The sequence below is a fragment of the Martes martes genome, assembly GCF_963455335.1.
Source record: "Martes martes genome assembly, chromosome: 6".
Classification (NCBI taxonomy): Eukaryota; Metazoa; Chordata; class Mammalia; order Carnivora; family Mustelidae; genus Martes; species Martes martes.
In genome coordinates this window covers 70,436,321-70,457,942 of record NC_137893.1, presented here as the reverse complement: position 1 = coordinate 70,457,942, position 21,622 = coordinate 70,436,321, and the positions used below count along the sequence as shown (strand labels likewise).

At 39.2% G+C, this 21,622-nt stretch overlaps 1 protein-coding gene across 4 annotated transcripts in view; it reads left to right on the top strand.

Annotated features, from left to right (window-relative positions):
* The window catches only part of L3MBTL3 (L3MBTL histone methyl-lysine binding protein 3), a 111,610-nt gene that overhangs the window by 34,240 nt on the left and 55,748 nt on the right, over positions 1–21,622 (top strand). For all 4 annotated transcript variants that reach the window (XM_080805795.1, XM_080805796.1, XM_080805793.1 and 1 more), the window contains exons 8-13: positions 1,012–1,096; positions 2,601–2,692; positions 4,704–4,808; positions 6,621–6,756; positions 8,840–8,931; positions 11,664–11,815. In XM_080805795.1, the coding sequence (XP_080661921.1) occupies positions 1,012–1,096; positions 2,601–2,692; positions 4,704–4,808; positions 6,621–6,756; positions 8,840–8,931; positions 11,664–11,815 (662 nt within the window). The remainder of the gene's footprint in view (positions 1–1,011; positions 1,097–2,600; positions 2,693–4,703; positions 4,809–6,620; positions 6,757–8,839; positions 8,932–11,663; positions 11,816–21,622) is intronic.

Sequence of the window (21,622 nt, the reverse complement as noted above, 5' to 3'; positions counted from 1 at the left end):
AAGCAAGAACCTGTGTGACATGTTTTGTTTGAGGAAATAAAGAAAGTTTAGTTGAGCCTTAAATGTCAAGGGAGGGTGGAATAAGATGAAGTTGAAGAGGTTCAGGCCATGTAAGGCTTCCTGAAAAACCAGACTTAGGGGGTTTCATTCTGTTTTGTGTGTGATGGGAAGCCATGGGCAAGTTGAAGGCAAGGGAATATGACGACATGATTTATGTTTTAAAGCGATGGCTCTAGTGTTGGCATGTGAAAGTGAGAATGAAATCAGGGAAACGCTCAGTTTATTGCAGTAGACTCATTAAGAGGGCTAGGGAGGATAGAAGTCACTGGATTTAGGGTAGATGTTGGAGGCCGTCTTATCAAGGTGGTGAGGAAGAAAGAAGGATCAGGAATAACTCAGGTTTTGGCTTAAATAATTGACTGGGTAATGACGTCTTTTATTGAGGATGGGAAGGCAAGACTGGAGTACAGAATCTAGAGTCCACTGGCATCGTGGGTTTGAGACGTTCATTAGGTATCCGAGTGGAGATCCCAGGTGGGCAGTCAGATAGAGGAGTCTGTAGTTAAGAGAAGAGGGTCGAGGCTACAGACTGGGGATATTGGGCAGACAGATTATATTTAAAACCCAGGAAGAGGGATTCAATAGAGAAGAGAAAGGAAGTGGGTTGGAGGAGACACCAGCAAAGGGACCGAGAAAGACAGGCCAGTGGGGTGTGAGGAAAATCCGCACACAGTGGTCAAGGAGCTATAAGAAGAAAGTGCTCCAAGAAGGCAGGAACGGTATCTGAGTTGTTGCAGAGTGTGATTCTTGGAAACGTTCTTATTTTGTAATGATCTCAGGCCAAAAGCAACACAGTTCTCAAATGACCTGTATTCTTTCTTTCTTTAAAAGTTACGAAGTGAAATTGAAGAAAAGTACAAAAAATAATAATGCTCTCTGACAGCTCTCTAACTTTTCGTTGGTGCCAATTTCATGAGCTTTTAAAATCATAATTTTCCTTTCTTACTGTAGGAGAACAAGCAAGATGGAAGAATCCTGAGGGGTTCACAGAGAGCCCGAAGGAAAAGACGGGGTGATTCGGCTGTACTAAAGCAGGGTAAGTTGATGAAAGAAAGATTTTACTTGTGGCTTTATGAAGTGGAAAATAATTCACACAGGTAGACATTTTCGTCTTAATTGGAATGTACACTACGGTAGTGAAGGTATTGTTTGGGGTTTTTTTTCATTTTGTCAATAAAAATCAGGGTTTTGAAGAAGTAGATAAGGAAAAAAATGGAAATTAGTAACTTCTGAGTAGTGTCCGTTCAAACTTGAAAACAGCTTCTGATATTTTTCCACCAAATAGTTTTTTTTCCTACTTTTGCACATTGACTAAAACCTTTGTTCTTGTTCGTTTCCTAAGACTTCAAGTTTTTAATGTTTCCTCTCAAACCACAACCTCCTGATGGGGAGACTTTTTTTTTTTTTTTTTTTTTTTGGTCATTGCTCCTCAGGCAACACTTTATTTTCACGACGAATCCAGTCCTTAGACCCTTTCCTTTTACACTTGACTGGATGACCTTACCTCCTTATTCATCATGGCCCTGAACTCATTTCCACAGAGGCCCACTAGATTTTGTCTCACCTTTCTGACGCGTCCCATCTGTCCGCCAGCCCTTCATGTCAGGTCTGTCCACTGAGGGCAGCCCCACTGCCGACCTGGCCATTCCTGTCATCCCTGCAAACTGGGGTGGGAGGCCAGTGTGCCTCCTCACCGTGTGGATGCATTCCTTGCCCATTCCTCTCGCAGTTCCTCAGACACGGCTTCAAGTATTTCTGCCTGCCTGAGGCACACAGCCTAACTCATATTCTGGGGGGAGATGACCTTCTGTTTTACGTCACTGAGATGAGAGGAGATAAACTCCTCACTCTGCTCTCTGCCTCACCAGTGTTTTAATCTTCCTCTCCCTTCTGCTTTTCTGTCTTCAGAGCCCCAGCTCTTCTGGGACCTTGTTCCTTCAGTCATTTATTTTTCCCCCTCAGATGTTCAGAATTTCTTCTTTTCTTTTCATGGGCTCCATCTTAGCCTGCTCAAATCTCGCCCCCCCAAATACCTTTCGCTATTATGTTCTTCCTTTCATTTCTATTATTTATTAAATAAATCCACAATAAAATGGATATTGGCTGGCGGCATACCTTTATCACTCATAGATTCTTTTGCAGCTCAGAGTCTGGCCCTTGTTGAATTGACCATCCCCTCCCTTCCCAAATTAGCGGCCATTCCCTAAGCACTCCTCGCTCTGGCCTCTCCTTAGTCCTCAGCTTCTTGATCTCAGGAAACATTTTTGGATCATCTTGTTTCACGATACTCTTCTATCTTGGTTCCCTGTGTTGTCTCCATCATTTATTCTAAATTCTTCTGCTCTCTCTTCTGCCGTCATAACTGCTTATACACCACAGTTTCTTTGGAAGAGGGGCCAGGAGGAGACTGGGAAATACCAGTCATGGAAGTAAAAGAAGATCCCAGCATCGTAGTAGTTCGGGAAGTGAGACTTCACAAGATACACCTCTGACTTCTTACATCTGGGAACCCTAGCCTATTAGTCTCACTTGCTTTTCAGGTTTGCCTCCTAAAGGAAAGAAAGCCTGGTGCTGGGCATCCTACCTGGAGGAGGAAAAAGCTGTGGCAGTGCCCGCGAAGCTCTTCAAGGAGGTACGGGCCCTTCTAGAAGGCATTGTCTATAAGGGCATTGTCTACAAGGGCAAAGGGTCTGGAATTCTGATCTGGAATTAACATTGATGTCTCCGTTGTTTGCTTAGGAAATGTGACTTGGGATAATTTCTCAAACATACTGTATTTCATGAGTGTATTTCATGTATTTCATACATACTGTATTTATGTGGAGGGGATAGTGCAAGGGCAGCTAACATTAATATAGGCTGACCACGCCCCCATGCCCCATGCACGGACACATGTCGGGACACATTTTGCTCTTTTCTCTTGACATTTACCAGGCTCCCACTCAGTAATTTTAAGAGGGATACCTCTACTACCGAAAAGCTCATATATAAAGAAAATCTGGCATGAAATTTCATGTCAACATTACAGCTTTGGGAGAAGTGAAAATGGGTTACTGAGGTTTATGTAATATCACAACAAATATCTAAAAGCAGGTTATTATATTCTGTTAACTGTAATAAAAACATTTTGTCATGAGTGACTTAAGCTCAGTTAGAAGTATAGCTACCAGGTGTGGTTCTGAGTAGCAGCTGCCACCACTGGGCTAAACCTGGGGTCAGGAAGCCTTTTTTGTAAAAGGGCCAGATGATATATATTTCAGACTTTGTAGGGCATCTGGGCTCAGTTACTGCAACTCAGTTCTGTTATTATAATAAAAGCAGCCGTAGACAATATATAAAAGAAGGGCTATGGCTATATTCTTGTGAAACTTTATTTATAAAAACAGGTTGTAGGCTGGATTAGACCCATAGAGCGTAGTCCACTGAACCTTGCTTTAAATTATTTATATTTAATCATGGTGTGTGTAATAAATCCTCCATTGATACCTTGTTAGCTATGCATTCACATAGGCAGTTTTAAAAACATGATGAATAGTAAATGTTACAATGATTACATCTACATTAAGAATATTTAAATGTAATTGTAATTACATATGGACTTGTTCTATATAATTATTTTCTGTAAATTTGATTCTTTGTAGAATAGATTTTTTTACATTAAAAAAGTTTAAGTACACCTAATTACTTGAATCAGTGAAACAGCCATGTAATTCACATTGTAAGAGTACTAGAAGAATGTGAGTATGTCCTTCAGAGCCCTGTCTTCTAGGTCCCAGACTTGCCTCGCCCTGTAATAAGTGATTACTGCTACCAGTTCTTCCATCCCCTTCCTAGAAAATTGTATGTACAAATAAGCAGTAGATATACAGATCCTGTCCTCCCCATCTTCAACCAAATAGTAACATGTCACACACACTGGGTGAGACTTTGCTTTTTTTTTTTTTTAACTTAGTTTGGAAGGATTCCATCATTCCATCATGATTCCCTTCATCATTCTTTTTTTTTCATCATTCTTTTATATCAATTATTAGTTAATTAATATATTAATCTTATATCTTTTCCATAATAAGTTGCTCTCTATTAGTGGACACATATATGTTATTATATGACAGATATATGATACCCACATATAAATGTTTTGGTGAATGACCTTGTATGGTCCTGTCATTCTGCACATTATGAGGGTATCTCTGTTGGATAATTTCCCAGAAATAGAATTACTAAGACAAACTGAGTGTCCTTTTTGTATAGATAGCGGGAGATGGCAAGAGATTGTGCCAGTTTCGATCCCTGCCAGCGATGTGTATGTGTGCCTGTTCCCCCAGAGCCTTGCCCACACTGTGTTACCAGACTTTTTGATCTTGACAAACCTGATTAGGGAAAATATGTTTTAGTGTAATTTTACCTTGTATGACTGTCATGGATGAGGTTGAACATCTTTTCAGATACATAAGACATTTCCTTTTCTGTAACCTTAAAAGTCTTTGATAATTTTCCACTGAATTATTTGTTGGTCCTTTTCTTGTGGATTTTTAAGAATTACTTAGCTGTTTGGTTAGTCTATATTTAAGAGTGGTAATTAGTCACATTTTAATTGGGCTTTCAGGATAAAATACTAAAACTGGTGTCATTTTGCATTTTAGTATCAATCCTTTCCATATAACAAAAATGGGTTTAAAGTTGGCATGAAATTAGAAGGTGTGGACCCTGAACATCAGTCTGTGTACTGTGTCCTCACTGTGGCTGAGGTAAGCCTTCCCTTGTCTTTATTTTTGCAATAAGATGGTGATTATGGGGTTTTAATAATGGGAAAAGGTTCCATTTGTTGAGTGCTGATACCAGGCATCATACTTCTTGTTTTGTGTATTAACTCACTGAATCTTTATAAGAATCCTATGCAGTTCGTGTGTTTTCATTCCTGTTCTATAGATAAAGAAACTGAGGCTCAGAGAGCTTAAGTGATGTTTACAAGGCCACACAGCTTCAAAGTAGTAGAAGCAGGATTTGACCCCAGGTCCTTCTAACTCCATAGCTTTGGTCATACTGTGGTTCCTTAACATAGGAAACAGACCAACGGGTTGGGGGAGGGCCTGGGTGGCCCAGTCAGTTCTGTGTCTGCCTTTGGCTCAGGTCATGATCCCAGAGTCCTGGGATGGAGACCTGCATCAGGCTCCCTGTTCAGCGAGGAGTCTGCTTCTCCCTCTGCCCTTCTCCCCCGATTTGTTCTTTCTCTCTCTCTCAAATAAATAAATAAAATCTTCAAGAAAAAAAAAAAAGAGAAAAAGAACTAGAAAAAGAACTAGACCAACAGATTTATATATATTTATATATATGTATTTATAAATATATTTTTGTATTTATATATATATTTATATATCTTTTAGTATTTCAAGATACCTCTGTGAAATTTTTTGAGAAAAATTGTCCTAGTCTATTTGTATATTTATCTTAGTCTAGTATATTATACTAGTGTATTATATACATAATACTAGTGTATTATATACATAATACACTAGTATACTAGTATATTACTGAGAGCATGTCTTAGAATTTATTGCCACTTGGATTTTAACCGTATGTTCCAGAGGACTTTCCATGGCAGTAAATAAGCAGCTCCCTTATTATTCGAGAATGGTTAGTGGTCCTGGCTCTGCGCTCTTGCCTCAAGCTTCTTGACCGGCTTCTGCAGAGCAGGTGCTCCTTGAGTGTTTAGAGGTCTACTGTGTCGTGTGCTCCCACTTGAACGCATCTGCTGTGCTAGAGGCCAAGGGGTTGAGAGGCTGGACTTCTATCTGAGAGCCCAAGGCAGAGAGTGACGCAGCTGAGGCCTCCTCAACCCATGTGAAATTTTAACTCAGAACTTCCCCACGAGCAACCCTCTAGACAGCTGCATGGCCTCAGCATTCAGCACGCGTTACATAAAGTGAGTTCTTACCCGCGTTCCAGGGAACCTGTCTCTGCTAAGTAAGAGTTGAGGAAGGCTTTTCTCGCTTTCTCCCAGCCCAGCTACTGGTAGAGAGGAGAAGCTGTTCACCTCCTTCCGTGTACCAGCCTTGGCCGGCTCTCACAGTTTGCAGTGCTCTGCAAAGGCCGAGAGCCAGCATTCAGGCAGCGGACAGCGGGGCGTCACCTTGGGACTCTGCAGGGGCTGCATGCCCTGTGCGGGGCTAGCTCCGTCCCTGCCAGCCCTCCTTGCTGATGCATGCCGGTACAATATAAAGAACGGAGAGAGGACATGGATATGTAGGAAAATCAGTCTTCATGCAGTATCTTTGCACTCCTGATATAACTGGGAAGAATGCCAAAGCATGGCAGCTCAGTTTTTCCCAGGGAAGGCCTTTGCCTTTAGATTTTGTCATTTTGTTCACTTGCTTTTATGGCTGGTCATGAGGGCGCTTTGATGAACATAGGCTATGTCACACTGACTGTCCATGTTTATTTGCATACCAAAATCAATAGATTTTGTTTTATTTTGTAAACAAGTTTTGTACAGAGATATTCTGGGTATTTTGGATTTCTTTCTGTTTTTCTAGTCAGTCAGCCTGCCTTACCTATTTCAGGTTTGTGGATACCGGATAAAATTGCACTTTGACGGCTACTCTGATTGCTACGACTTCTGGGTAAATGCGGATGCTCTGGATATTCACCCAGTGGGATGGTGTGAGAAGACTGGCCATAAACTCCATCCTCCCAAAGGTATTGTCCCTTTTTTGCTTTATATTTTAAATGCTGTAAAATCTTCTTTCCTTATACAGTGATTTGGAATTTTTAAGAATTCAGACTTTATTATGATTCAAGTAGACCCTAATTTCAAGCTTATTGTTTATGAAGAAAAATACATTCATTAAAGTGAAAGAAGTATAGAAAGTAGTATCCTTTTTAATGATAAACTATGTTCATGTACTTATTTGTATATAAAATAACATTGGATTGATACTTAATTTTGAATACAAATTTTAGTGACAGATTTCTTTCATACACACACCCCTCCTTCCCGCTCCCCAACATACAGCTGACTCTTGAATAACATGGCGGTTAGGGCCACCATCTCTCGGCGCAGTTGAAAATCCACATGTAACTTTTGACTTGCTAAAAACTTAATTACTGATAGCCTGCTGTTGACCAGAAACTTTACTGGTAATATAAATAGTCAAATTAACACAAGTTTTGTATGTTACATAGATAATATACTATCTTTTTACCATAACGTAAGCTAGAAAAAAGGAAACATTATTAAGAAAATCATAAGGAAGGGGCGCCCTGGGTGGCTCAGTGGGTTAAAGCCTCTGCTTTCAGCTCAGGTCATGATCCCAGGGTCCTGGGATCGAGCCCCACATCGGGCTCTCTGCTCCGCAGGGAGCCTGCTTCCCCCTCTCTCTCTGCCTGCCTCTCTGCCTACTTGTGATTTCTGTCTGTCAAATAAATAAATAAAATCTTTAAAAAAAAAAAGAAAAAGAAAACCATAAGGAAGATATGAGTAAGTGGACCCATGCTGTGCAAACCTGTGTTATTCAGGGTCGAGTATTTAGATCCTTGAAAAAACACATTTGAAAATTTAGTTCTAACTTGTTGACATGACTAAGTTTACTTACTCATATTTCATTATATAGAAAATCTCTAGAAATTATGCATTGAATTCATGAATCTTAATATTTAGGGGATTGGGAGGGAGAATGTAGCCCTAAACGCTGGTATGAGTGGGGGTTGAATTAATAGCAATTACTTTTTTGTTCCGGAGTTCTCTATACTACAGTCTGCCAGTGATTCTGCCTGTTTCATTTTTACCTAAAAATCCAAGAATAACAGATAACCATCTTTTTCCAGTCCATTTCTAGTGTATTTCATAATATCTTGTTTCTTTCCTTTTCAACTGTTTCATTCAGTATTGCTTACTTGGTGTCAAAGATCCAGGTGACCAGTGTGGTATTTTTGGCCTGTCTTAGGGCTCTCGTTTTTTCATGAGCTAGCCAACCTTTGGTTTTAAGTGAAAAATTAATGGCAGAATGGTATTTTCAGATGGCTGAAGGATTAAGCAAAAACACGTAGAAAAAAAAGAGGGTGAAAAAGAGAATCTGCAAGTCTTTATATAAATTGACCTCCTATATGTGGCGAATTATTTGCTGTTCTTTTCGGTCTGCCTTCTGGACTTTAATGGAGGTAGAAGAGAGCACATGAGCCAGTAAAATAAAATGCTCAATTTCCTTTTTAAAGGAAATGTTGGCTTCAACAACATTAAATGTGAAATTGTGAGCATAAAGTCAAGGACATTTCCATTATTATAATTTGCCAACATCCTTACTTCATAAATCTTGAATTGTCATTCTTGTGGTGATAGACTAAAAAGATTTTATCTGTTTTATTACTGTTTTCTCCAGTTTCCAACTTGTTCCTGCAAGTGAGTTTCCCAAAATAGAACAGGTGAGGGGAAAATAAAGATTTTGACTCGCCCGCTCACTCGTTGACTGTGGAGCAGTTATACTTAAATACTGATAGAAATAGCCTCGTAATAAGCAGACCTGAGTATAATACATATTTATTACCTTTTGTTTATATCCTTTATCATTCATTCAGAATTGAAAAAATAATACAATTTTTTGGAAATAAACACAGCCTGTGTAAGACAGTCCATAGTTATGAATTACGAGTTAAATTTTGTCTTTTTAAAAAAATCGATTGTTCAATTTCAGCATGTTGGAGGTATAGCTAAAAGTGGGAATGGAAAATTAAGTATGAAACATTTTTACATTTTACTCAGTCTGTGTATATGTGTTTATCCAAGGTTATAAAGAAGAAGAATTTAATTGGCAGACCTATCTTAAGACATGCAGAGCTCAAGCTGCTCCCAAGTCATTATTTGAAAACCAGAATATAGTAAGTACATCCAAAATACTTTTCCTTTCAAGGGAAGTGACTTTTGATGTTTCACAGAATAAACTAAAAGTGATACCTAGAGACTATAGTAAATTTTATTGTTTTGGTAAATAAAGCACTCTTAGTTAAACTTTAAAATTAGCTTAAAATTATCATGAATAAATATTTTATAACCAAATCATGGTTATTGTGTTTTATTGAAGGGTGGAAGGCAACACAGGAAGGAAACCCTGGTGAATTTACAGTAAAAGTACATAAAAAATTAAATTGGGATATTTTATTGTTAGTGTCCATTCTTAGAGTGCTGTTCACATGGGATTCATGCAGTGAAATGAGGGTAGCCCTGTTGGGATTTGCATGCTTGGGGACGGTGATTCACCTTCCCTCCAGCGAGTAGCTTCCTTTTGCCATGTAACAGAAGCAAAGTCTGGATGTGTATGTATTTCCCACTTTTTTGACTTGTGTTCCCACTTTCCACGGTGTTTTCCCTGTTGCATCTCTGAGGAAGCCCAACACGTTACACTCCTCTTCCTTGTCCACGTTCTGATCTAACTGGAATTAACAGAGAGCAGGCAGGTGGAAAGCCAAAATACCATATTTCTAACAGTTAAGGGCTCAGTTGGTGTACATGCATGGCCTCTATCTGTTGACAAATGAGCTCGTGGATTCTGAGACCTCGAATGACTATGTACTGGCCCTTCTGCCCCATCCCCCAAACCCAGGAGCACTAGGTTGGGGCAGACCTACACCCCGCAGGGACAGAACAAGCCTGTAGAGGGGTGGAAATTCCATGCCCTGTAGGCCAGTTTGCTCTTGTGAGTGGGACCACTTCCTTCTTCCAGATTCACCAGTCACGTAACAGTGAGTGAGAACATAGAGAGAGACAATAATGTTTCAGTAATGGAGTTCCCTCCAAGTGGAAATGAATATTAGGACGGGGTAGAAACTTTCTTACCCACTCCAAATACCTTCCGTTTGGGAAATGGTTTTAACCAGTTGTTTCAGGCATTGGTCTTTTGACTAAACAAGTCTCTGATCAAATTGAGCATAGGCGGGACGCCTGGGTGGCTCAGTGGGTTAAAGCCTCTGCCTTCGGCTCGGGTCGTGATCCCGGGGTCCTGGGATCGAGCCCCGCATCGGGCTCTCTGCTCGGCGAGGAGCCTGCTTCCTCCTCCCTCTGCCTGCCTCTCTGCCTACTTGTGATCTCTCTCTGTCAAATGAATAAATAAAATCTTAAAAAAAAAAAAAAATTGAGCATAGGCCAGGTTGAATTAGAGAACTGAAGAGGGCTCTGTGTGTGTGTGTGTGTGTGTGTGTGTGTGTGTGTGTGTGTGTTTAGGTAACTAATAGAGCTAATGAGCCAGATCATTTTTTTAAAAATCTCTTAATTGAGTGGAGAGCTTAATTACTGAAATGTAAATACCGTGTTGTCAGTAGGTATTCTCTGTCAAGACAAGGGAGGGAGGTCAGTTAGGTGGAAAATTCAGCAGCCTGCTCCAAGATTCCTAATCCCTGTCTGGTTCTCTGAGGATGCGTTCAGTCGGGGATTTGATTAACTGCCTTGAACTGTCATCTTAAATTCTGTGCAGTGCTAGCATACAGCTTAATCTTGAGCAATGGGTTTGATCTCCAAGACGCAATTAACTTTTCTATCCCTAAATTCTTCTACCTCAGAATATGCAAAGATTTGTGGCCAGAACCCTGGTAAATAATTTCAGGACTTAAACGTATCGTCCGGGTGTCTGTGTACCATTAATTCATGCTCTTCTATTCATCTAGGACATATGCTAACATTTTCAGATACATGTTATCTACACTTCTGTAATGAGAGCTGGATAGTTTTAGTAAAATGAGAGATAACAGTTGTTTTGCTTAAAGTAAGTAGAATAGTTATCTGTATGCTTAAGTCTGGACAGAGGATTTTTTTAAGAAGGGCAGAAATGACTTGGGGCGTTATGATTGGCATAACTGATATCCCAGTACATCTCTCCAAGTTAGGATAGTCTTCCTCACACAAAATCCTAAGGAATGTTTATATTTTAGTGCACCTCAGGCACTGAATCTTAATTGAGCTGTTACTGTCTTGGTTCCATATCCCAGATGGCTGATCATGTTTGGTGTTCGTTATGTTAAAATTTATTTTGAATGACCATGTGTGTTCAGCCGTTTGTTTTGCTGCTTTTGTGAATATTATCTGTAGTGTTAGGTAAAAGTTGTAATAATTTGCAGCTTTTCATGTCTGAAGATGACCTACTTTCAGTAGAGTACTCTTTAGAGAGATCGCTTCAGAAATGGGAGTGAACTTGGACTGACTCATACACATTTTTAACTTAAGTGCGTATTTTGTGTGAAATAATTTTCACGATTAAGTCTGTAATCAAGGACAAGAAAAACAAAAAGGGAACTGTATGGTGAATTAAACTTGCCTAACTAGTGGAATTGTCTAACTAGGGTGCCAGAACACATATTGAAATTGATTAAACTCTGTGAGGTTATGAGTATTTTGGTCTGGAGGTCCCGATATCCGCCTAGTGACTTGGGTGTACCAACAGAACATTGTTTTATCATTGCTCCTTGTTGGAAAGCGACCCTGCTTGAAAACCAGTACATGCTCTTTAAATAACGTGAAGGCGGCTGATGGACGCCAGGCCTTCAGGGGGGAGGTGTGGAGAGGGTACAGATCTAGCTGTTGAGTCTGTGCTTATCTCTAATTAAATCTGTGTGTTTCGTAGACAGTGATCCCATCAGGCTTTCGAGTTGGAATGAAGCTCGAAGCTGTAGACAAAAAGAATCCTGCATTCATCTGTGTTGCTACGGTAACAGATATGGTGGACAATCGTTTCCTGGTACATTTTGACAACTGGGACGAGAGCTATGACTATTGGTGAGACCTTTTCTGTTGCTGTGTGCTGTCTGTGATGGGTGTGTTCAAGGCCACCAGGTGCATGGAAACAATACTAATGCAAAGCTCATGACAAAAAAACAACAATGCTTTGTCCCATTCTTTGCCATTTCAGATTTTTAATTTTGCACCTATTTCATATGGCATGTATTTCTAAATAGTATCCTTCAATTCGACTTCATGACTTGTATTTTCACTCATTCCTGCTGTGGAAGTATGGTTTACCCCCTACCCAACACATGTTCATGTGGGAGTGCCCAGAGATGCATACATCCCCCTTATCCTGGGTGTCCTCTGTCATTTTCTGAGAAAATAATTTTCCTTCATATTTTTATTCTCAGTAACTAATTCAACCATTTTTAATTGCCAAATACAAATATATTAATTGAGGAATTTTTTTTAAAGGTTTTATTTATTTGTTTGATAGACAGAGATCACAAGTAGGCAGAGAGGCAGGCAGAGAGATAGGAGGAACCAGGCTCCCTGCTGAGCAGAGAGCCCGATGCGGGGCTTGATCCCAGGACCCTGAGATCATGACCTGAGCCGAACACAGAGGCTTTAACCCACTGAGCCACCCAGGTGCCCCAATTGAGGAATATTCTTAATCCTTAGAGTTTTGGGACATACTACATAAAGTAGTAGGAACAACATATTAGAAAATCATATACCTATAATTCTAATAAAGCCATCATATTTTGATTAAGCAGTTGAAATAGTGATTTCCATACCTAATTCGAGTTTATTGATCATTACAATTCAGTTTCCTGGTGAAAGTCATTTCTGAAGTACTTAATTCCTTCCTAGAACACTGGCAATGAGAACATATCTTTATAAAATATGGCCAGTGTTACAGTATCAATTGAATACTAATTTATATAGGTGTTGCTGCATTTCAGGAAAGCTTGTTTCCTGACCTGACTTTTCAGTGTGCATACATTTAAAAATTCAGCTTGAGCTGTCAATCATTTCCATTACTCCTCAAATTGGATTCTTAGAGACCAGTTTTACTTACAATATTTTAAAAAGGAGAGGCATTGAATCCATTTGCTATTCTTACTTTTTAAATGCTTTCTGTTATACATTACATGTGTTTTTTACAGAATTCCTTTTAAGGGTAGACAGGCAGTTCCATTATTACACCACATAGAGTCTCGTACTTCTGAATATTTTCGATGTGTTTTTCCCCAGTTTTTTCCTGCAAAGTGTAATTTTCCCCATAGCGTGTCTTTTCATTCAGTTTGCAATAACATTTTTTGAAATATAGACCATTTTAAGCATATACAAAAGTAGAATAATAGTGACCTGCCTGCAGCCACTTTGCAGCATCAAAAATTACCAACTTAAGATTCACTCTTGTTTTCTCTGTATCCCTTCTCCTGAAATCCCAACTTCAGGATTATTTTGAAGCAAATTTCAGATAGCGTAGCATTTCATTAGTGTATATTTCAGTGTGTGTCTTTTAAAGATAGGGATTCTTTTTCTCCAGATTCATTGTTATAAATGCCATCATGTTATTGACATACTTAAACATTCTTCCCAATTATCTTAGTTTTGTGGGTTTTTGTGTGTTTTTTTCTTCCTTTTTTTAGATTTGATGGTTTTAAATCCAAATGAGGTGTACACTTCATGATTGTTTTGATGTTTCTCCTGATCTCTTTCTTTATAAATTCCTATTCCTCTCCTTCTCTACCCCTTGTAACTTTTATTGAAGAAACGAAGGTGCTTGTCCTGTTGAGTCTCCCACAGTCTGGACTTGTTGATTGAATTCTCCTATTGCTTACCATGTTCATCTGTTCCTCGTATTTCTTACTAATTGGTGGTTTCTGTTTCATTCAGAATTATCTATACCTAACTTGAGTGAGGGAATCGATGAGAAAACATTTAAATTTAGTAGCACCATAAATCTGTTCTGAGGTCAAGTGTGTTTCTCCCTTGCTGTGTTTGATGTGCTATGATGGTGACAGTAGCAGAGTGATGACCAGATCCATTAATAAAGTGATACTTCAGGGGCGCCTGGCTAGCTCAATCAGAAGAGCTTGTGACTCTTGATCTCAAGGTCATGAGTTCGAGCCCCATGCTGGGTGTAGAGATTATTTACATAAATATTTTTTAAAATAAGTGATACTTTAAAGCAATTATTAAAATTTGTTAAAATGAGTGCTTTTTATTTTTAAAGTTCTGATTCATTTAGGGTGATTTTTATTTTTAGCTTTTGTCTGATTTAAACAAAATGGGTTAATGTTTGTTATTTTTTGTGGTCTTAGAAGTATTAGAGAGTTTTAAAAGTGTTAAGTTGTTTGTCATAAGATGTGTTTCCTTTAAAAACATTCTTCTAGAAAAAAGTAATGAAAAGCCTAGAAGACTTTGTCACATTCATTTTTCTTTGATGCCAAATGCCTAGGGAATAGGAAAGATACTGGGTTCTTTTTTTAGAAAGAGCAGAGAAAAAAGATTTTTTTTAACACTGATTTTTGTGTTTTTATGAGCACAGACTAATTATTTTTAGGACAAAATATACTTTGAGGATTTACTTATACTTTTAACTGTTGACATGAAATCATATTTTGTTCATTGTCAGAATAAGAGTACAGTGTGTTCTCTTTCTCAGTATGCAATTATGGCACATTGAAAATTGCTTAAATGCATTGGAATTTCTCCAGCTCTATTAAATATTATGTTCTTTGATCTTTGAATTTTGGGATGGGTTTTATCTGTATAAATTACTTGTTTAGGTATGTAATTGAGGTTACAAATAAGATTGCTTTCTGAATTTAAAATGGTTTGGAAATGAGATTTTTTTCCATTTGGATTGAATAGTGATCTTACATCTTTTTTACCTTAGTGGGAGTTGGAAAACATGTATAGTTGACCCTTGAACAGTGTAGGGGGCAGGAGTCCTCACCGCCAGTACAGTCACAAATTTGTATGTAACTTTTGACTCTCCAAAAACTTAATAGCCCGCTGTTGACCGGAAGCCTTACTGATCACATAGCCAGTTGATGAATTTGTATTTTGCATACTATGAGTGTTATATACTGTTTTCTTTTAATAAAGAAAGCTAGAGATAAGAAAATATTATTAAGAAAATCATAAGGAAGAGAAAACACTTTTATAGTACTGTATATATTGGAAAAAATCCACATACAAGTGGACCCATGCAGTTCAAACATGTATTATTCAAGGGGTCAAGTATATAAATCTGTCTACATTTGTAGTAGTACAAATGCAATGAAATGTTTCTTCCTTCCAAAGAGGAAAACTGAAAATGTATGCAGAGTTGAAGTAGTTTTTACTAAAGGGGAAATAGTATATTTTAGAATAAAATTTGCTTTACCTCTGGGTTTCCCATGTGCTTTTATTATACTGGTAATTGCTAGCAGCTTAATTCTAACCCCTTGACAGTCATTAGACTTATTAATAATCCTAAATAGCTTGGAATAGTAGAACTAGAAAAGACTTGAAAGTTGGGGAGCATCACCATCAAGGTGAGGATGCCGTTGTCCTCCCAGAGCAGTGCCCAGCCTCTCTTCCACTGCCTGGAGACTGGGCTCCTCAGCAGAGCGCTAGTGTGAAGGAGCGTCCCCTCCCTTCCCCCAGGCGCTAACAAGGAACCTTCCTTTTTTTTTTTTTTTTTAATTAACTTATAATGTTAATTAGCCTCAGGGGTACAGGTCTGTGATTCGCCAAGGAACCTTCCTTTTAAGAAATGTTATTTTCATGTGGTCTTGTCTTTTGGGAACTAGGAAGGCATGGCAGGACTTCACTGATTGTTGAGTAGAAAAGCTGTCATGGTGGCGCCTGGGTGGCTCAGTGGGTTAAGCCTCTGCCTTTAGCTCGGGTCGTGATCTCAGGGTCCTGGGATTGAGCCCCGCTTCGGGCTCTCTGCTCGGTGGGGAGCCTGCTTCTCCCTCTCTCTCTGCCTGCCTCTCTGCCTACTTGTGATTTCTCTCTGTCAGATAAATAAATAAAATCTTTAAAAAAAAGAAAAGAAAAGTTGTCATAATTGAGGGTGCAGCTTCAACTGTCCCTGAATTTCAGTCTGGTTTCCCAGTTGAGGCAGGGCAAGAAAAAATCAACAAGCAGATCTATGAAAAAGAGAAGAGTCAAGTTAGTGAATTAGAATAAACAGGGGCTAGGGCCATTATCTCTAAGTGTACTTCAAACTTTGTTATTGTTTTTTTGGGGGTTGGGGTTTTTTTGGTTTGTTTGTTTGTTTAGAGATGGCTCTCTTTTGTCTTCCCAAAGTAATGTTGAAAAGTTTACCTCACATTGTCAACTTCTGAGAGCAGTGTCAAAGTTAACAGGTTTGTCATCATCTGAGAAACGTGGGTTGATGGTGGTCACGAGTTACAGAGGTGAAAGGAACCTAGGTAGCTCTGCATTTCTTCCCTGAGGGGCTCAGGGTCTGGGGAGGGGCACAAACCACAGGCTGCACGGTACATGGTTTGTGCTCAGTTTTTAGAACCAACCACTTGCTGTCTAAGGTGGTGGGTAGGGAGAAGAACTGACTGATTGAATGCAGGGTTCTTGGGGAAGGTTTCCTGGAGGATATGGGATTTGAGCTGGACCATGAAGGATGATAGGAATCAGCTCTTGGATGTTGGGATGGAATATTCCTGGCCAAGGAAAGTATGTGCTTGTGTTCAGGCCCAGGCGAGCAAACAGAGGTATGTTTGGGGAATGGCAAACCATCTGTTTAGTAAGTGACCTTACTTGTGTCTAAGCTTTAGTTGCTCCCTTTGCAAAAGGGATAATAATATGTACCTCATAGGGTGTTGTGAGGATTAAAATAAAAGTTTAGAAGCAGAAACCAGTTTGCAGAAGGTTAAAGAGATGGCTACAAGGGACTTCAGGCAGAGAAGCTGGGTCCTGGAGGTGAAAATGGATTATGGGGTATTGGGGGTGGGGGCAGTCAACAGTCAGGGTAGGGTTTCCTGCACAAAAAGAGTTTTGGGCTTAGTTTTCAGGCTGAAGAAATGAGGCCACCATGAGGAAGATATCTGAGACTGTGGTCCTGTAGGAAGAGCTAACCTGGGGGAGAAAGGAGCTCCCTTCCCTGTCAGCCTGGAGAAGATGAAGAAATGATAGGAAAATTTGAGAGAAGCGTAATGATCTGGCATCTCCTTTCTCTTTCCCAAGGAGTCACTGTTAGTGAAAAATCACGTTTTAAGCTTAAAGCAAATTAATAATATTGAAAACAGCTGCTATGGGGAATGGGCTTGGAAATGAATTAGGGATGAAAAGAAGAACTACTTAACTCAGCCTGATGAGGTTTGGGGTTTAGTAGTGAAACACAGAGTAACAGAGGCCCTTGAGAGTTGGCGCAGACCCAAGCCAGGAAAGCAGGATTCTGGGAAATAAATGGAGTCATCATGCTCTGAATTCAGGGAGTAGGCAAGGCCAAGTGGTGTGTATTTCTTCAAAGAATCTGAACCATTATTGCATGAAATGAAGACTTTAGTATTTTCCTTAAGTGAGCATCTTGAAATGTTCTTGTTTGACTCTCTGCCTAGATTTGCAGAGCTCAGAGTGCATGCATTTTGTTGAGCTTTTGGCTGTGACTTGAGAAAACCAGGATCTCTTTCTTTTCACCTGAAAGGCTTGGTGAAATATTTTAACCTCTCTCTGTTTCCATAAAATGAATATCTTAGCATCTACTCTCTTTTTCCTTATATTAACACGAGTTTTTCGTGAGTGATTTCTTTGGATTCTGACCTTTTCAAAGTCTACCTGTCTAGATCTGACTGGATCTTAGAAGTCTTCATGAATAATTTTCACTTGCTTATGAAATGGACTTTTTTTTAAAAATTAAGATTTATTTATTTATTTTTGAGAGAGAGCACGTGACCTTGTGCGAGCAGGGGGAGGGGCAGAGGGAGAGAATCCCCCAAGCAGACTCCCCTCTGAGTATAGAGCCCAACACAGGCTCTGTCTCATGACCCTGAGATCATGACCTGAACTGAAATCAAGAGTCGGAACCCTTCACCGACTGAGCCACCCAGGCGCCCCGAAATGGATTTAAAAAAGTGTTTGACATGGACTTCTTTGATGATTTTTGTAGAAACTCAAAAGAACGAAAGGGGGTGTACAGTGATCAACAGTTTACAAACTTCTCACCATCAGTCGTTCGTTTATAATTGCATTTCTTTCTGGTTCCGTTTCTGCTTTTGAACACTAGATGGGACTAAGAGATGACTTGTTTGACAGTAGTAGTAGCAGAAAGGATTTCACAGGCTTCCAACTTCATTCTCAATGAAGTGTTGGCTGATGGGAAGAGTGTGAGTACAATAGATGAAAACAGGGCCATTTCTGTTTTCTCTACTGAAATGGCTTCCTTTTGATTTTAAATGGCAACTTTGATCAGTATTTAGGCAGCATTAAAACCTTACATAAGATTCGAGTAGTACAGGAATGTATGGCTAAGATACACCACAGTCTTTTTCTTAATTGCAGTTTATAGAGAAATGCAATAAAATCAAAAGAATTAGTAATGTTGCTGTTCTTACTTTAATCACCATGAGCCTGGCAGGTAATTATAAAAACTATCTGATAGCTGTATTAGACTGGGAAGAAAGAAATTAGACAAATGTTGTATATGTTTTCTTTTTATTATTTTTCATGAGCCCTATGTGAATTACTGCCTTTCTCTAAAATAAGAATTTCTCTGAAATAGAGGCAATATATAATCAGTAATAATCCATAACCAAATGAGTGTCTCAATAAAGAGTAGAGTATCTGGAAATAGAGTTTTATAGCCTTGTTTATACAATTTATAACAGAATGCTTTTATTTTATTCATTTCCAGTATAGTTAACATACAGTGTTATATTAGTTTCAGGTATACAATGCAGTGATTCAGCAATTACACACATTACTCAGGGGTCATCAAGAAAAGTGTACCCCTAGTCTTCACCTGGTTCCCCCATCCCCCCCACCCACCTCTCTGGTAACCATAAGTTTGTGCTCTACAGTTAAGAGTCTGTTTTTTTGTTTCCCTCCCCTCTCTTTTTTTTCCTTAAATTCCACATATGAGTGAAATGTGGCATTTGTCTTTCTCAAATTTGACTTATTTTGCTTAGCATTACACTCTTTGGCTCTATCCGTATTGTTGGAAATGGAAAAAATTAACTCTTTATGGCTTAATAATATTCCATTATATATATTTACCATATCTTTATCCATTCATCAATTGTTGGACACTTGGGCTGCTTCCATAATTTGACCATTGTAAATAATGCTGTGATAAACATAAGTGTGCCTGTATTCTTCTGAATTAGTGTTTTTGTATTCTTTGGGTAAATACCCAAGAGTGATTTACTAGATCATATTATATTTCTATTATTAATTTTTTTTAAAGATGTTATTTATGTATGTGAGAGAGAGAGAGATCACAAGTAGGCAGAGAGGCAGGCAGAGAGCGGGGGTGGGGAGGGGGGAAGCAGGCTCCCTGCTGAGCAGAGAGCCCGATGCAGGGCTCCATTCCAGGACCCTGAGATCATGACCTGAGCCGAAGGCAGAGGCTTAGCCCACTGAGCCACAGGCACCCCTGCTTTTAATTTTTTGAGGAATTTCCATACTGTTTTCCACAGTGGCTATACCAATGTATATTCCCACAACAGAATGTATTTTAAGGAATTATATATTAAAATATATTTTATGGAATTATATCATTGTAAGATATGTACCAGTTGCTGTATGGACTTAGCATTGACCTAGCAGTGTTTGTTTTGTTTTCAGATTTCTAAAATAATGACATACACCTATACACATAAACCTAATACATAGATTAAGAGAAATAATGGTGTGGGGAAGGGTGGTAGGAGATAACAAGTGAATAAAAGAAGAGAAAGGTAGAAACCTTTAAAGGTATATTTCACTGAGGTATATTTAAAGGTATATTTAAATTTAAAGGTATAATTTAAATTTAAAAGGTATAAATTTAAAGGTATATTTCACTGAAATAATTCTGGGAAAAATCCACATTAAAAATTGGGGCTCAGGGCACCTGCACGGCTCAGTGGGTTAAGCCTCTGCCTTCGGCTCAGGTCATGATCTCAGGGTCCTGGGATCAAGCCCCACATTGGCCTCTCTGCTCAGCAGAGAGCCTGCTTCCTGCCCCCGACCCCTTCTTTGCCTGCCTCTCTATCTACTTGTGATTGCTCTCTGTCAAATAAATATAAAATCTTTAAAAGAAAAAATGGGGGCTCTATCAACTCACTTTGATACTGTTCAGGGCTACTAATTTGAAAGTTGGTTTGTAAAGAGGTGACTATATGTTGATCTCCTTCACTTAGAGCATATTTTGGAAAGTTCTTTGTTTTTCAGTAGTCATAAGACTTTTTTACTCACCAGAAACTCTAGCCACTGTGTTACCTTTCTGGCTTTTAGTTTTCCATTCAGAGGGGTATGTTGAGATTTCCTGATCTTTTAGGATAGACTCAATGGATCTCATTAATAGAGCAAGACTGGACTCCTTGGCATCCTTTAAACCAATATTTTCCAAACTGTGTTCTGCAGAACACTAACGTTCCACATGTTGTTAATGGACTGTCCACTAGAGAACTATTTTGTAGTTAAATATTTTTAGGAAATGCTAGGTTAAATAATTTGAAACTTGTTTGTTTATGGTATAACTTGACAGTCTTTAATACGTTAATGATGCATTAAATATCTCAATCATTTAGCCCTGATTTTTTTTAAGCTTCATTATACTCTTTAACTTTGAGAACACCAATAAGAAATATTCTACAACTTTTTTAAAACAGATTTTAATTGTCCTGTGTCTCTAGGTGCCTATACATTTATTTTATAATCCTGTTATAACTACTCCATTGTAACTGTAGCCTCCTCTGCCTTATATTGTGTTTGCCTGGCAAAATCCCAACCCTGGTTGAACTAACTTTGTGCCCACTTTATGAATGTAGCTAGAGAAAGGCACAACGTGCTCACTCGTCTAACGTCACATTCATGACTGCTAACCTCAGGTGGGCATTAACACCTTCCCATAATCCTGCTCAACAGATTCCCGTCTGTTCTTCCAGATCACTGAAGTCTGCTCCATTGTTTCCCTCAAACCTCTCTCACTTCCTTCCCTACTCTCCCTCAACTGATAATCTTGTTTCCTGGTCAGTGAGAAAAAAGACCGCCAGCAGAGATGTCCATGGGCTCCCACTGTCTTGTCTGGTGGGTATATTCTCTGCCCATACACCAAACCCTCTCTGTGACTGTGGGTGTGGTGCCTGTTTGTGCCTTAGGATCCCACTCTCATGCCAGAGATTCCATTCCCTCTCACTGAGTCATTTCTCTCTTCTGCATCAATAGGTCATCCCTCTCTGCTAAATTATTCTTATCAGTATCCAAATAGGAGAAGGGATTTGGGGTTTTGTTTTTTTTTTTTAAAGATTTTACTTATTTATTTGACAGACAGAGATCACAAGTAGGCAGAGAGGCAGGCAGAGAGAGAGGAGGAAGCAGGCTCCTTGCTGAGCAGAGAGCCCGATGTGGGGCTCCATCCCAGGACCCTGGGATCATGACCTGAGCCGAAGGCAGAGGCTTTAACCCGCTGAGCCACCCAGGCGCCCTGGATTTGGGGGTTTTTGATACCCCTGGTAGACCTACCACCTAGAACACTACCCTGATCATGGTTGTTGCTCAGCATATAGTTCTTGAATAAATGAAGTATACTTCCCATCTTTTGTAAAGAGTTTTATTTTAAAGCAATTCTAGGGGCGCCTGGGCCTGCCTCTCTGCCTACTTGTGATTTCTCTCTGTCGAATAAATAAATAAAAT